We start from the raw sequence: 14,175 nt of genomic DNA, 5'->3' as shown, positions 1-14,175 counted from the left end.
AAAGCAAATCGTAATTAAATTTTCAACGGTCGACATGAGCTGGAAAATTAGAAATTAATCAACCAATACAAGGTGGCTAATTAAGAAAGTAAGTTTAATAACATTTTATGTTTGAAATTTTAAATTAAGATTTTGTTCATTATTTCTTTTTGCTATGATTTAATGTATATATAACAAAAGAACAAAAATAATTATTTATTTCATTTTATTCTATTTGTATTATATTCAATAAGATAGGTATAAATAAGAATTTATTTCATTTACGTACTAAGTAAAGATACAGGTAAAAAATATTTTTGTTTGATTAACGGGTATGGATACGAATAAAGAACTATTTTATGCATGTTATCCTACATAGTAATAGTAATAGTAATAGTAATAGATAAATATAAAATGACAAATTTATATTCGTACATATAACAATATAAAATTTGTTACTATATTGAGATTGATTTGCATAATATTTTATATTTTTTTTTTGCTGAGTATAGGGCTGCTAATGATTAATGTTCGGTTCAATGAGAGAAGCAAAATAATTTGGTACTAACTTGATTCAATTTTAAAATAAAAAGCTCGATTCGACTCATATAAACACTTAGCTTGACTCGTGAACCAGCTCATATTTTATAACGTTGATAAGTTCTTTTTTATTTACTTTTTTCTCTTTTTCATTCTACGTACGGTCACGTTTTGCTGTCTTGTCTTCTTTTATTTATTTTTTCTCTCTTATTTTTTTTTTAAATGGTCGGAAACTACATGGAGTATATTGACCCTTATTTAATTATTTAACCATTATTTTTTGTAATTTTTGGTGGTTAGTTTAGACTTTAGACTTTAGACCAAAGAAAAGAACATACAGCTAATTATGAAATTTTGATTTTGGAGATTTGTGGGGTTAATGCTGCTGGGATGAAATTCTGTGAAAATCTCTCTGCATTACCTCACCGTTTTGAGTTTGAATCTGGACGGTCCGATCAGGATTTTGGGTCAATCCTATTCAAGCATGTAATGTACGAAACTCTTTAAGAGTCGTGCCAAAATATAATGAACGGATCCGATTCAAACTCAAACGGTGAGGTGCTTCAGATGATGCTGGTTCTGCTGCACCTCTTTTATGAGCTTTTATTTGTGGTCCCCACAAATCTGACTCAGCTAGCCAGCTGACATGCATATATGTGATAATTAATGCATGCAATATATAAACTTAGAAAAATAAGTAAAAATATGAGCCAGCTTGCGAGTCAAGCCGAGCCGAATTGAGTCAAATATTTACATGAGCTGAGCTGAGCCAAGTCGAGTTTTTTCTTTCAAAATTGAGCTGAGTTGAGTTTGGACTTTTTTTCAGTTTCGAGTCCGATTCTGTAACATCCGGTAATTTTAATTATATTTTTACAATTTATATTGGATGTATTTATAATGTTGCAAAATCCTGAGGTTACTTATGTAAAAATCTTATATTTTGAAAATAAAAAGAAAAGGTGGCACTAGTACTTCCACGTGGCCAATGCATGTGTTGCCACATTTGTTTTTACCACCGTTGAAACTTTTTTTAAATAAGATCATTTTTTTTACTTTATCCGATCAGTATGATAGAAAAAAATGAGGAAAAAAAAAAGAGAAAATGAGGGAAAATAAAGGGAAATGTTTTGATAAATATTTTTGTTTCATATCTGATTGAAATTCCGACTACGTCGCGTTGATTCAAAACAAGTGTTGCATCTCGAATTGGATTTCTGAACTGATCGCTGACAGGTAACCGGACTTCTCTATAATTTGTGTTTTCGTTTTGTTTGATTTAATTGAGTTTTGAATTGGATAATTGAATTGGGTTTTGGATTATGATGCATATTTAACGGGATAGCGGGTTTGTGGTTCGAATTTGATTTGTGAAATGATATGATCGTGTGTTATGAGAATTTGAGAAATGATATGATTGTGTGAAAGGAAATGATATGGATATTGTGTGACTTGTTTTATTGATAACCCAGACCCAGGTGCTATCACCGGTTAAATATGTATTCATAATTTGATTCGAATTTGTGTGGATTAATCCAGTCTATTTGAATGGTTGTTTAATTTAGCCAATTATAGAGAAGCGCGTCGTTAAATAACCGGTTACTGAGCTTTGTAGCTGACTCCGTATTGTTTCTGTTTGTTATTTTTGTTTGCGACGTAGGTTGACGGGACGATGGATGGATGCGAGGGTGCCTCTCTTGTCGCGAATCCCGGCCCGGCGGCGGGGTTGTGACAATTTTGGTATCAGAGCATTCGTTCCTCGGACTGTGTTTGGGTCCAAATTTCGTTTGTGATCAATATTCTGTCTGAATTTTGATTTTTATGATTTTCGAGATCAATCCAAAAAGTTTTGAGTGATCCCGTTTGATTATCAATATTGAAATATCTATTATTTGTGATACGATGTGATTGTTACTGAATTTATCCATCTTATATGATTCTAGTTGATTATATTTGCCGATTAATCTATATTTAAGAAATTTGATTTCAATTTGGTTATTGTGTTCCGTTCGATTTGAATATCATCCGTTTGAATTTTGAGGACAAAATTCTTTTAAAGGAGGGGAGATTTGTAACATCCGGTAATTTTAATTATATTTTTACAATTTATATTGGATGTATTTATAATGTTGCAAAATCCTGAGGTTACTTATGTAAAAATCTTATATTTTGAAAATAAAAAGAAAAGGTGGCACTAGTACTTCCACGTGGCCAATGCATGTGTTGCCACATTTGTTTTTACCACCGTTGAAACTTTTTTTAAATAAGATCATTTTTTTTTACTTTATCCGATCAGTATGATAGAAAAAAATGAGGAAAAAAAAAGAGAAAATGAGGGAAAATAAAGGGAAATGTTTTGATAAATATTTTTGTTTCATATCTGATTGAAATTCCGACTACGTCGCGTTGATTCAAAACAAGTGTTGCATCTCGAATTGGATTTCTGAACTGATCGCTGACAGGTAACCGGACTTCTCTATAATTTGTGTTTTCGTTTTGTTTGATTTAATTGAGTTTTGAATTGGATAATTGAATTGGGTTTTGGATTATGATGCATATTTAACGAGATAGCGGGTTTGTGGTTCGAATTTGATTTGTGAAATGATATGATCGTGTGTTATGAGAATTTGAGAAATGATATGATTGTGTGAAAGGAAATGATATGGATATTGTGTGACTTGTTTTATTGATAACCCAGACCCAGGTGCTATCACCGGTTAAATATGTATTCATAATTTGATTCGAATTTGTGTGGATTAATCCAGTCTATTTGAATGGTTGTTTAATTTAGCCAATTATAGAGAAGCGCGTCGTTAAATAACCGGTTACTGAGCTTTGTAGCTGATTCTGTATTGTTTCTGTTTGTTATTTTTGTTTGCGACGTAGGTTGACGGGACGATGGATGGATGCGAGGGTGCCTCTCTTGTCGCGAATCCCGGCCCGGCGGCGGGGTTGTGACAGATTCATTATGAAATATTGAGCCGCTCAACTCATTGATTCCTGAGCCGGCTATACTCATTAGCAGCCCTAGCTGAGTACTTTATGCCTAAACTAATTTATGCAACATTTTATAAAATTTATACGTAGTAATTTATGACAAATTTTATTTATATAATATTTTATACAGTTTTATTTGATTAATAATTAATATTTTAAATAATGAGATCAATAATTGTAACTTCTATATTTACTGATATTATGTGTTTAATATATTTATTTGCTTTTTTTATTTTAGGTTAGATAATATAAACTATTAATTTATTCGATAATTACAACACCCACTACTGAAAATTTATGTTGCATAGATACGGGTACAGGTATTGTATCGAATACAATACGGGTACGAAGATACAACAATTTTCAACATGATATGAGTATTGAGCAATACGATGCATATCTAGGGGTGCAAACGGATCGGATAGTGGTAAAACCATATCCGTATCCGTTTTTATTTTCCGGATACGGATACGGATCAGATATTAGATGGATACGGATACGGATCGGATATTAACCGGATACGGATACGGATATCCGCATTTTATAATAGTGAATAACATAATTTTTTTCATAATTCATATTAAATTATATAATATATATTTACTATTCGGATACGGATAATTAAAATTCAAAACCATATCCGTATCCGTATCCGTATCCGTATCCGCACGGATATTCGAATATCGGATATCCGTATTAAATTTTCGGATACGGAGTCGGATACGGTCGGATAATATCCAACCCGTTTGCACCCATATGCATATCGGATACGGATACAGAACCATATATAAAGTATCGGGGTAACATAGCTGAAAACACATTTATCTTTGACAATCATAATTGATTTTATGATACTTAAAAAGGCTTATAAATTTGGTAATTTTCGTTAAACATTATCATCATGGTGTTTTTCGATCAACGTAAATTCATATACAGATTTGAATAGGGATTTGAATTTCATTCTTGCTTTGCATTGTTCAGTTTAATTTTTTCCTCTTTTCTCCTTTTTCTTCATGTAAATTTCGTTTAATAAAATCCTTTGGTAGACATTTCGCCTACTTAAAAAAAATTCAGAGGGATAAACAAACTCATAAACAGCATAAAACAAACAAATGCATAAACAGCATAAATTATTTCAGAAACACCACAATAACTGAATAAAATCACATGAATTCCAAATGAAATTACAAGGTTTGTTTTATTTCTCCTTAATTCTAGGCTGTTGGAAATACCTAAATTTCACAAGCACTAGCAGTTTATTCTGATAGAGTGAGAGGCCAAGACAAGGTCACACAATCAGGAAAAACCGAAAAGTGCTCGAATCTATGGCTCAAAAACCATATTCTCTGCCTCCTTTCTGATCGAGTCGAAGAGCACGGATGAAAGATAACGCTCACCAAAGCTTGGGAAAACAACCTGAATGAAACATAGCATGTGCTTGAATTGAATCAGTGCTGAATTGGGAAGTGTAATTTTGAACTTTTATTATTTTTCTTATTTTGCTTCTCCTTTTCTATCAGTATAGTTAATAGTTCTTATCAGGCATAGATTTTTATGTTGAGTGCTATTATTGTACTATTAAACTGACCAACTAAAATTGGTTGAGAACCATACAGTTTGTTTCATTGCACAAGGAATTTCACTTCATTATATATTTATTTATTTCCTTTTCCCTCTAAAATTAATGTAAGCTTCAAACATATAGTTCCAATAAAATCATATTGAAATTCTGTACTAGCAAAAAGATATAGTATGTAGTTTACTAGGAAGTATTTTAATTGTTAAGTCAAAAGGCATGTATACTAAACCAAAGTACTGGTAATGTAGAAAGAAAGAAGAAAAGATGCTTACAACAATGAGCTTTCCATCATTCTCTGGCCTCTGAGCAACTCTAATCGCTGCAACTGCAGCTGCTCCAGATGATATCCCAACCTAATATGAAAATTTAGTTCATCAAACTAAAAGATCAAGCTTATCCATGTGACAACTTTATCACTGAAATATACCTGAAACTGCGCCGCCCCCCCCCCCCCCCCCCCCAACGATTAATGTCTAGTGTCATTGCAAAGATATTGGAGCGAGGCTATGGTACTATGCATACATACTATGGATCAATATCTCCATGTTCAAAGTCCAAACAATCGATGAGATCAACATGATTTTCATATGAAATTGTACTAATAGATCAAATTTCACATTTTTTTTAGAATTTTTTTAGATAGGAAGAAAATGACTTGATCTAAAGATTATAGACCATTCAAAAGTAGTGATTTTCTACCTATCTAAAAACATAGTAAAAAAAAATGTAAAATTTAGTCTACAGCTACATTTTCATATGGAAATCATGTTGAACGGTTTAGATCGACTATTTGGAATTTGGAAACGAAAAATATTGATTCGTAGTACAGACCAATCTGCGCTATGCATAGTTCCATAGCCTCACTCAAGATAGTTAATAAAATAAAAGAGGTTATATCATGTTAAACAACTAATTGTGAAATAAGCCTGCTGTTCAAGCATTCAAATATAATTATTTTTTATCAGTTTTACTCTTACAAAATGTTATTAAACCAAGTGCATTGCAACTTACCAACAGCCCTTCCTGTAAGGCAAGAACCTTTGCCATCTCAATTGACTCTTCACTTGAGACCTAATCAACACCACATATGACATATGTATAATTGCATTAGTCTTGGATCTCAGCACAAAATCAGTCAGAACCAGTATCTATATTCTGGTACCTGTATAGTACAGCTACAGACCTAATATATATCCTTTGTTACAATTACTGTCTAGGATTGTAAGATATTTTGTCTCTACACCAATCAAATAGTTACTAGTACAGGATTTGAAGTTTGAGTTTGCTTTAGGTTCTATCAAGGGATCAAAATATGTGTTCTGGTGAAATGAGAATAAAATTCACTTAAGTGGCTGCACAAGTGCATTTCCTCATTGCTTACTTGTAGAACTTCATCTAAGATGTCAACTTCCAAAACACCAGGAATGAAACCAGCACCTATCCCTTGGATCTTATGTGGTCCTAAAGCACGCGAAGAAGACATCATATCAAAATAAGATTGCAAGGGGCACAAAATAAAAGGGAGATAGTTCATACCCTCTGAGGTAACAGAACATTTCTGTTTAGATCCAGAACCGTGGATCTAAACAGAAATATTATGTTACCTTAGGTGATATGAATTCGGGGGAGCGGGGGAGCGGGGAATACCAACCTGGTTTTCCTCCACACAAAACAGCACTCTCTGTCGGTTCTACTCCATACAGCTTCGCCAAATGATCAAAATTTCAGTTGAAAACAAAATGTCAAAGAAAAGTAGGATGCTTAAGGAATACAGAATAAGGTAGTCTTGTGATTGTACCTTAATATTGGGGTTCTTCTCCTTGAGGTACTTTCCAGTACCTGTGATGGTACCACCAGTTCCGATGCCAGATACAAGAATATCTATTTTACCAGCTGTTCCTTGCCAGATCTCGGGCCCAGTTGTTTCATAGTGTACCTACAAAATACATGACCATATATCATCAAAAAGAACAAACAGAATACTACTACTCTTATCATAAATAAAAATACTTTTTTTGTAATTTGCAAGAAACTTCCACTTTTAAATTTCAAATGAACAAGAATCAGGAGGATTCCTAAATTCTTTTCAGTAGTTAGATTTCGTTCTTAGAAAAATTCGCCCCTTCAATTTTCGAGTCACAAAATCATTCTTTGTTCAATTTACAAGCTAGAGTTAGGGTCATAGAGAGATAGAAGAAAGTATAAGAGCAAAGAAGGAACTTGATCTAGAGAAGAAAACCATTTTTATTGCCCCCAAAATGTGATCTACCTCGGTAAAGTACATGTAAAAGTTTTAAAAGGTCCGGCAAAGATTCCATTGTTTATTTTGTTTGGTACACTATTAACCAAACCAAGATACTGGACAACTCCAGTCAAAAGGAAGCAGAATGGTGTGCTGGCACACAGATTCCCTGATACAGTAACAATCAAACCTAGTGCTTAACCCAAGTTAATCATAAATGCCTAGTTGAGTTAAAAAGAAGTTTCACTATATTTGTATCTGTACAATCAATGTTTGAATGTAATACAGAAAATAGAAAACAAATTTACAAATGTTCTTGTGCAGTTTGTACAAAAGAAATTACTTGCTTAACCTCACAGTACCTTAGGGTTTGCAGGGTTTTCGAATTGTTGAAGGATGTAAGAATTGGGGATCTTGGATGCCAACTCCTCAGCCTTTTGTATAGCACCTTTCATGCCGAGAGTGGGATCCGTCAGCACCAGCTCAGCACCAAATGCCTTGAGAAGGATGCGTCTCTCTAGACTCATCGATGCCGGCATCGTTAGTTTCAGTTTGTATCCTTTCGCCGCTGCCATGAAGGCTAGTCCTATGCCCGTGTTACCACTTGTCGGCTCAATCAACACACTCTTTAAAGTGAAGGAAAAACATTAATTTATTAGTGATTTTTTGCTCAAAGATTGTAAACAACAACAGAGATTTCTCATTATAACTAATGTTCAGTATTTGTCAGGCTTCATTACAAATAATACCAACTATTAGAAAAGTGCAATTGCAAAAGTATGACACCAATCAAATGTTGACAGCTTGACCCCTTATTCTATGAACTCTTTTCTTATTTTAGTAAGAATAAGCCAAAATTGAACTGAAACTACGCATATCATGGTTGGTACACTAACTGTAGGGAACATTTTCAGCTTTGCACGACTCGGATTCCATGTAAAAGTCGGAGAACAATTGTGGATTTCCCGACAGATGTTGAGTTGGTAGCAAACATGAAAAGTTTTGGTGCAAATAGAATAAAATGTTAGGTTTTTAACCTGGCCTGGAGTGATCAGACCCTTTTCCTCAGCATCTGCAATCATACTATAACCAATCCTGCAATTACATTTTGTCAAATTTAAATATATTTTTTTCATCTTCCCGTTCAAAAAATTAACTCCGAGTAATTAAGATATTGAGAAGTTCATTTTGTACCCTTTCAAAAAATTGAAAAAAATAAAAATAAATATATATATATATATATATATGAGATGGGCTATGGTGCATTGCAATGCATAGGCCATGGTATGCATTGGACCATAAATCACCGATTCAAAGTCCAAATGACCGATCCAAACCGTTCATCTTGTTCTCCATATTAATATGTGCTTGGAGACCAAATTTTATATTTTTTGGAATTTTTTTACTATTTATTAAGCCACTTTGAAAATCGCTGATCCAACGGTGACTGTTTGGAACAGTAAAATCAGAAGCCACCGTTGGATCAACGATTTTCAAAGTGGCTTAATAAATAGTAAAAAAATTCCAAAAAATATAAAATTTGGTCTCCAAGCATATATTAATATGGAGAACAAGATGAACGGTTTGGATCGGTCATTTGGACTTTGAATCGGTGATTTATGATCCAATGCACACCATGGCCTATGCATTGCAATGCACCATATCCCATCTCATATATATATATATATATATATATAGAGAGAGAGAGAGAGAGATGAGCTACGGTGAGTTGCGAAGTAAAACACATTTCTACTTCACGCCGTATTTTTATTTTGAAAGTCCGAACGACCGATCCGAACCGTTAGATGTTTAATCCATATTGAAATGTGCTTGGAGACCAAATTTTACATTTTTTTGAATTTGTTTACTATTTATTAAGCATTTTTGAAAATTGCTGTTTTGCTGTGAACAGTAAAAACAGTAAAATTTTCTGGACCATCAGATCAGTGACTTTCAAAATTGCTTAATAAATAGTAAAAAAATTCCAAAAAATGTAAAATTTGGTCTCCAAGCACATTTCAATATGGAGAACAAGATGAACGGTTCAGATTGACGTTTTGAACTTTAAAATCGCAAAATATGAGCGTGAAGTAAAATAGTCGCTTTACTTCGCAACTCACCGTAGCCCATCTCATATATATATATCCTATAAGCCATGAAGCCCCATCATACTTGCTATCTCCTTTCAGCTTGTAATATTTTGTAAAACATTGCTTTTATTTAATGAAATTGCCGGTTGCTAATTGCTGGTTAACCTTTGGAAAAACAAAGGAAATTGCCCAAAAGAAGCACAGATAATATAAAATTAGCACCTATCCTTAACACTAGAGCATGGCTCCATGCACTCGAGCTTTGCTGCAATGCGGGCCCCGCATCCAGTCACCACCTTGTTCAAGTACACCAATGGTGTTTTCCCAATCAACTACAACATTTTCATAATATTAGCTCATAATATCTCAGTCAAAAATTGAAATTGGGGAAGTTGTTAAAAAAAAAAAAAATTTACCTCAGTGATATTCTTAGCGATTCCAATTTCCAACTCAGTCATTGCTATGATTCTGTGAAAACAAATTAGTTTAAGCTGTGAATTAGGGTTTATCTGACAACTAAATAAATTAAGATCAGAGCTCAATTATTAAAGCTAAAAAATGAAAAGGAAGATATAAAGCACTCAATTATTAAAGCTACCACAATATACAAAAAAAAAAAAAAAAAAAAAAAACCGTAGGAAATCATACAAAGCTAATCAAAAAGGGAAAAAAAAATATTACTTACCAGAGAGAAGGCAAATCAAATTTGAAGAGAAAGGCGAGATCTCTTCGCTTGGGTTGTATAATTGTGGTTCAGTCGACAGGTGGAAGTGGGTACATGATAAAGTAAGCCAGGAGCAAGTTTGGTGAAGTTTATATTATATTATATATTAGATAAGCAGATATGCAGCTACATCTGTTACATGCAATTACCATCATCTATTGGTTGTTATAACCAATAGTGACAAACGAATAGTTTGATTTCGGTTTGGCAGAATTAAAATTTAATGATTCGGTACAACAAAGAAGCGAAAAAAAAACTCCAAAATTATTTATTTTTAAATATATTTTTTTAATTTTGCATTTTCCTCATGAATAATTTGTGATTCGCATTTTATTCGGAGTTCGGTTTAAAAATGTAAAAAAAACGCAAATTATTCACGAATTTATCGCATATATTGTTACTATGGTTATAATCATTGTTGTTAATAACGATATGCGCTCGTCGGACGAATAGAGTATCGTCAAGCGATTAATCCAGAATAATCGACCATAATCAGAAATAATCGATCGATTAGTGAGGAAAATCCGTAACGGTTTGGTTATTACTAACGACTAATCGACCGATTAATCGATCTAAATGGACGTGTTTTACAACATTGGTTATTACAATTGGATTTTGTTTAAAGGCTTTGAACAAATTTTATTTAAAGCCGAATCTAAATTGTTTAATCTGTAATGAGACTTGTACAAAAGAATTTAGAACTAAATAAATTTAAACAGTTGCATCAATTTAAATTGTTCGCGCAAACTTTGACAAAAATCAAACACTTTGGATCAAGTTTAAAATTCTAATTATTGAAATCATCTGTTTAGTTTAAATACGAAACTCTCTCTAAAAAAAAATTGTCTTAGTAAATTGCGATAGACGTGATCATCATCAACCAATTTCTTTAATAAGAAAAAAAATAAACTAAAATTAAATAACAATGCAAAAATATTTCTTTATGAATCAGTATTTTGTGAAAAAATGAAGTGGTAATTCACAATAAAAAGAAGTAAATTTCATTATTTTTTGTTAAAACTATTGTAAATAGATTGCGCATCGTTTTTATTCTTTCTTATAAAACCGAACTTTGCTTTTATATCATTTATACGCCATTAAAAAGTACGAATCAAAGAGAGAGACTCGAATCATTTCTCAATTCTTTAAAACCAATACCATAACTTTTTAAAGTTAATCTTACGAAATTCGTCACGCATCTGAGATTCTGAGCTGATGATTAATTCTGATTAGGTCTTGCTCCTCTCCAAATTGAAAAGAACGCATTGATGGTTCCAACCAAATTTTGACCGTTTATTTCATATCCAGCGGTTCAGGCCTCCCTAAAACCATCAGAGAATTCCGATCGACTGGAGAGGATCCGACACAATTCTAATCTTGGTTTGATACTAAATTAGCTGTGGCAACGGCGTCGCAGAGCAGAAAATAGCAAGCATTTAGGATTTAAACTGGATCTTCTGTACCACCGAAGCATGTGGCAGTTCATGTAACGAGTTTTCCGTCAATCTCCAAAAGAGATGGACATGTGAGACTTGAGAGAAAACAATTGATTAAAGGAAATAAAAATATACAAATATTGGAGAGTAAGGGTAAAGCTAAGGTACTAATCAATTTGAAATTTTGAATTGTTTAACATGATTTACATATGTAAAATATAATTTTTTTTAAATTTCTCTTACTATTTTTTAATAGGTAAAAAATTACTGTTTTTGAATGGTCTATAATATTTAGATCAATTGATTTTCTACCTATTTAGATAGTAATCCAATTAATTGGCTGATTAGTCATTGGCGGTAACCAAAGCGTCATGGATTTTTCTGATTAATTGGCCGATTATTTCCGATCATTCCCAGTTAATAGCTTGGTGGCATGCCGGCACCATGTCCGTCCGATAATCGCATACTGTTATTTACAACACTTGTCAGAATACACACCTTTTGTCACAAAAGATCTCATAATTGGGTTGCATAGACCATGACCTCATCAATTGCAAAAACCAATTGCGCCATCAGATATTCAGATCTGGTTTCATCAATTGGAATTAAGAAATTAAAATATTATATTATGTTGTTTCAGGATGGATAACGGGTCCCATATAGCGACCACATATTTTAGGTAGCAAAGTGATAAGGTTATGGATAGGAAAAAAGAAAACAATTTTGCTTTACACTGCTTCATAGTTCATACAATCGTTTTAACTCTATAAATATAAATGGAAAGGGAAGTTTGGCAAATACTTTTTTAACACTATTGCTTGAACCCAAGGTTCGTTTTAATTTTGGTTCTATACTTAGAAAACATTTATTTAATTGCAAAAATACATGATAAATATTTGGTTTGAAATATTTTTTTCCCCTCCCTTTTCAGAAAGCACAGATTAATTAGCAATGGCTATTTCTATTTCTTTCTCCTTGCTAAGCAGATGCTACAGTTGTAACCATAAACAGCAAATCAACACAAACCATCCCAAGCTAAATTACAGTAATTCTCACCTAAATTTATCTTTGATTTCAATTCATATTACATGGCCATGTTGCAATAATTTTACTGGTAAACTAATTTTCTGAAATCCGTCGAGTAATTCCGTTGCCTCTTATTATGCGCAACAGAACAGACAAGAAACCTCGCTTGAAGGCTTGCCTAGCATCTCCACAAGGCGATTTTCTAAGCCGAAGAAATGTGCTTCTATCCCCATTAACTATATATTACACAACCTTAATCAGAACAAATCCCCTCAAAGCAGAAGAAGATACTCAGAGAAAAGATGGAGAAAACAATGAGGAAGGCGGGGGTGTTATCGGTGCAATTAAGTCAATATTTGATCCAAATGAGAAAACAAAATCAGGAAAAGTGTTGCCAAAGGCGTACTTAAAAGCCGCAAGGGAGGTTGTAAAGACACTAAGAGAATCACTAGAGGAAGATACAAATGATATCACCAAGTTTCGGAGAAATGCCGATGCAGCTAAGGAATCGATCAGAGAATACTTGGGTGGTTGGAGAGGACAAAGCACTATTGCTGCTGAGGTAAACAAATTTGGTAATGTATATATATATATATATATATCTTCTTGAAAATTTAGTATTTGCACAACACAGAGCAGATCAGACTCATTTGAAATTTGGTTTCCTAATCAGGAGTCATATGTTGCTCTGGAGAGAGCAATTAGATCACTCGCAGAATTCTACTCGAAAGCAGGGCCATCGGCATTGCTGTCAAACGAAGTCAGGTCGAGAATTTTGAATGACCTAAAGACTGCAGAGGAAAATCTGTAATAAATAGGCCATTTTTTTTCTTGCAAGCCTCTTCGGTTTTTCGTTTTTGTATTTTCTTTAGAAATGTATTTGGAATCATTGAGAGCAGACCAATATCAGTATGAAAATACCAGACACTGGAACCATTAAGAGGTTGGAAAAAAGGCATGCTGAAATTGATTCAGGTTGGGCCAAATCAGGCTCGGTTTTCTTTTTTTCTTTTTTTTTTTAAGATTTTCAGATCAAGGGCAGTACACTACCATGTAGAATGAGATCTACATCATCCTTTTAAACTGACACGAATCTTAAAGCAGATCCTTATAAATCAAATAGTCACCTAAATCTAGGGGTGCAAACGGGTTGGATATTATCTGACCGTATCCGAAAATTTAATACGGATATCCGATATCCGAATATCCATGCAGATACGGATACGATCATACGAATATGATTTTGAATTTTAATTATCTGTATCCGAATAGTAGATATATATTATATAGTTTAATATATATTATGAAAAAAATTATGTTATTCACTATTATAAAAAGCGGATATCTGTATCCGTCTAATATCCGATCCGTATCCGTATCCGAAAAATAAAAACAGATACAGATATGACTTTACCACTATCCAATCCGTATCTGATCCGTTTGCACCCCTACCTAAATCATTTAGCTCAGCTAGGAGCTCATTCTACCACATGCGGTACCTAAAGAATATGCATTCAAACACAAATAGTGCCTTTTGACTAATAAACTTCTCGTCTAATGGTATT

At 33.2% G+C, this 14,175-nt stretch overlaps 2 protein-coding genes and 1 long non-coding RNA gene across 5 annotated transcripts; 1 reads left to right on the top strand and 2 right to left on the bottom strand.

Annotated features, from left to right (window-relative positions):
* Positions 1-4,627: 4,627 nt before the first annotated feature.
* On the bottom strand, positions 4,628-10,216 carry LOC144555233 (cysteine synthase). 3 transcript variants are annotated; one of them, XM_078303493.1, is made up of 11 exons: positions 10,110-10,216; positions 9,841-9,892; positions 9,647-9,756; positions 8,372-8,429; positions 7,697-7,960; positions 6,891-7,028; positions 6,744-6,795; positions 6,474-6,553; positions 6,104-6,163; positions 5,365-5,445; positions 4,628-4,929 (listed from the first exon to the last, which is right to left on the bottom strand). In XM_078303493.1, exons 2-11 carry the CDS (start codon positions 9,880-9,882, stop codon positions 4,837-4,839), a joined length of 978 nt encoding a protein of 325 aa, XP_078159619.1. In that variant the 5' UTR covers positions 9,883-9,892; positions 10,110-10,216; the 3' UTR covers positions 4,628-4,836. The 3 variants fall into 3 exon arrangements, with proteins under 3 accessions (XP_078159619.1, XP_078159621.1, XP_078159620.1); XM_078303495.1 differs by having other exon boundaries at positions 10,106-10,154; XM_078303494.1 differs by lacking the exon at positions 10,110-10,216 and having other exon boundaries at positions 9,841-10,025.
* Positions 10,217-12,264: 2,048 nt separating this feature from the next.
* Positions 12,265-13,599, top strand: LPA19 (photosystem II 11 kDa protein-like protein). Its single transcript, XM_078303392.1, has 4 exons — positions 12,265-12,413; positions 12,516-12,629; positions 12,763-13,172; positions 13,284-13,599. Exons 2-4 carry the CDS (start codon positions 12,536-12,538, stop codon positions 13,419-13,421), a joined length of 642 nt encoding a protein of 213 aa, XP_078159518.1. The 5' UTR covers positions 12,265-12,413; positions 12,516-12,535; the 3' UTR covers positions 13,422-13,599.
* Positions 13,582-14,148, bottom strand: LOC144555155 (uncharacterized). Its single transcript, XR_013511989.1, has 2 exons — positions 14,063-14,148; positions 13,582-13,737 (listed from the first exon to the last, which is right to left on the bottom strand). It is a non-coding gene; the product is annotated as an uncharacterized LOC144555155 (long non-coding RNA).
* Positions 14,149-14,175: the final 27 nt, after the last annotated feature.

Source organism: Carex rostrata, chromosome 6, assembly GCF_964058835.1.
Source record: "Carex rostrata chromosome 6, lpCarRost1.2, whole genome shotgun sequence".
NCBI lineage: Eukaryota > Viridiplantae > Streptophyta > Magnoliopsida > Poales > Cyperaceae > Carex > Carex rostrata.
The sequence above is the reverse complement of the archived record's forward strand: the minus strand, read 5'-3'. Positions and strand labels throughout refer to the sequence as shown.

What these genes read in the sequence shown, in the direction of transcription:
- LOC144555233 (XM_078303493.1), bottom strand. Translation starts at nt 9,882, where the DNA reads ATGACTGAGTTGGAAATTGGAATCGCTAAGAATATCACTGAG. An exon ending in GTCTGATCACTCCAGGCCAG is followed by an intron (nt 7,961 to 8,371) that starts GTTAAAAACCTA and finishes TTCACTTTAAAG; the next exon opens with AGTGTGTTGATTGAGCCGAC. An exon ending in AGAAGAACCCCAATATTAAG is followed by an intron (nt 6,796 to 6,890) that starts GTACAATCACAA and finishes CATTTGGCGAAG; the next exon opens with CTGTATGGAGTAGAACCGAC.
- LPA19 (XM_078303392.1), top strand. Translation starts at nt 12,536, where the DNA reads ATGGCTATTTCTATTTCTTTCTCCTTGCTAAGCAGATGCTACAGTTGT. An exon ending in CCATCCCAAGCTAAATTACA is followed by an intron (nt 12,630 to 12,762) that starts GTAATTCTCACC and finishes GCAACAGAACAG; the next exon opens with ACAAGAAACCTCGCTTGAAG. An exon ending in AAAGCACTATTGCTGCTGAG is followed by an intron (nt 13,173 to 13,283) that starts GTAAACAAATTT and finishes TTTCCTAATCAG; the next exon opens with GAGTCATATGTTGCTCTGGA.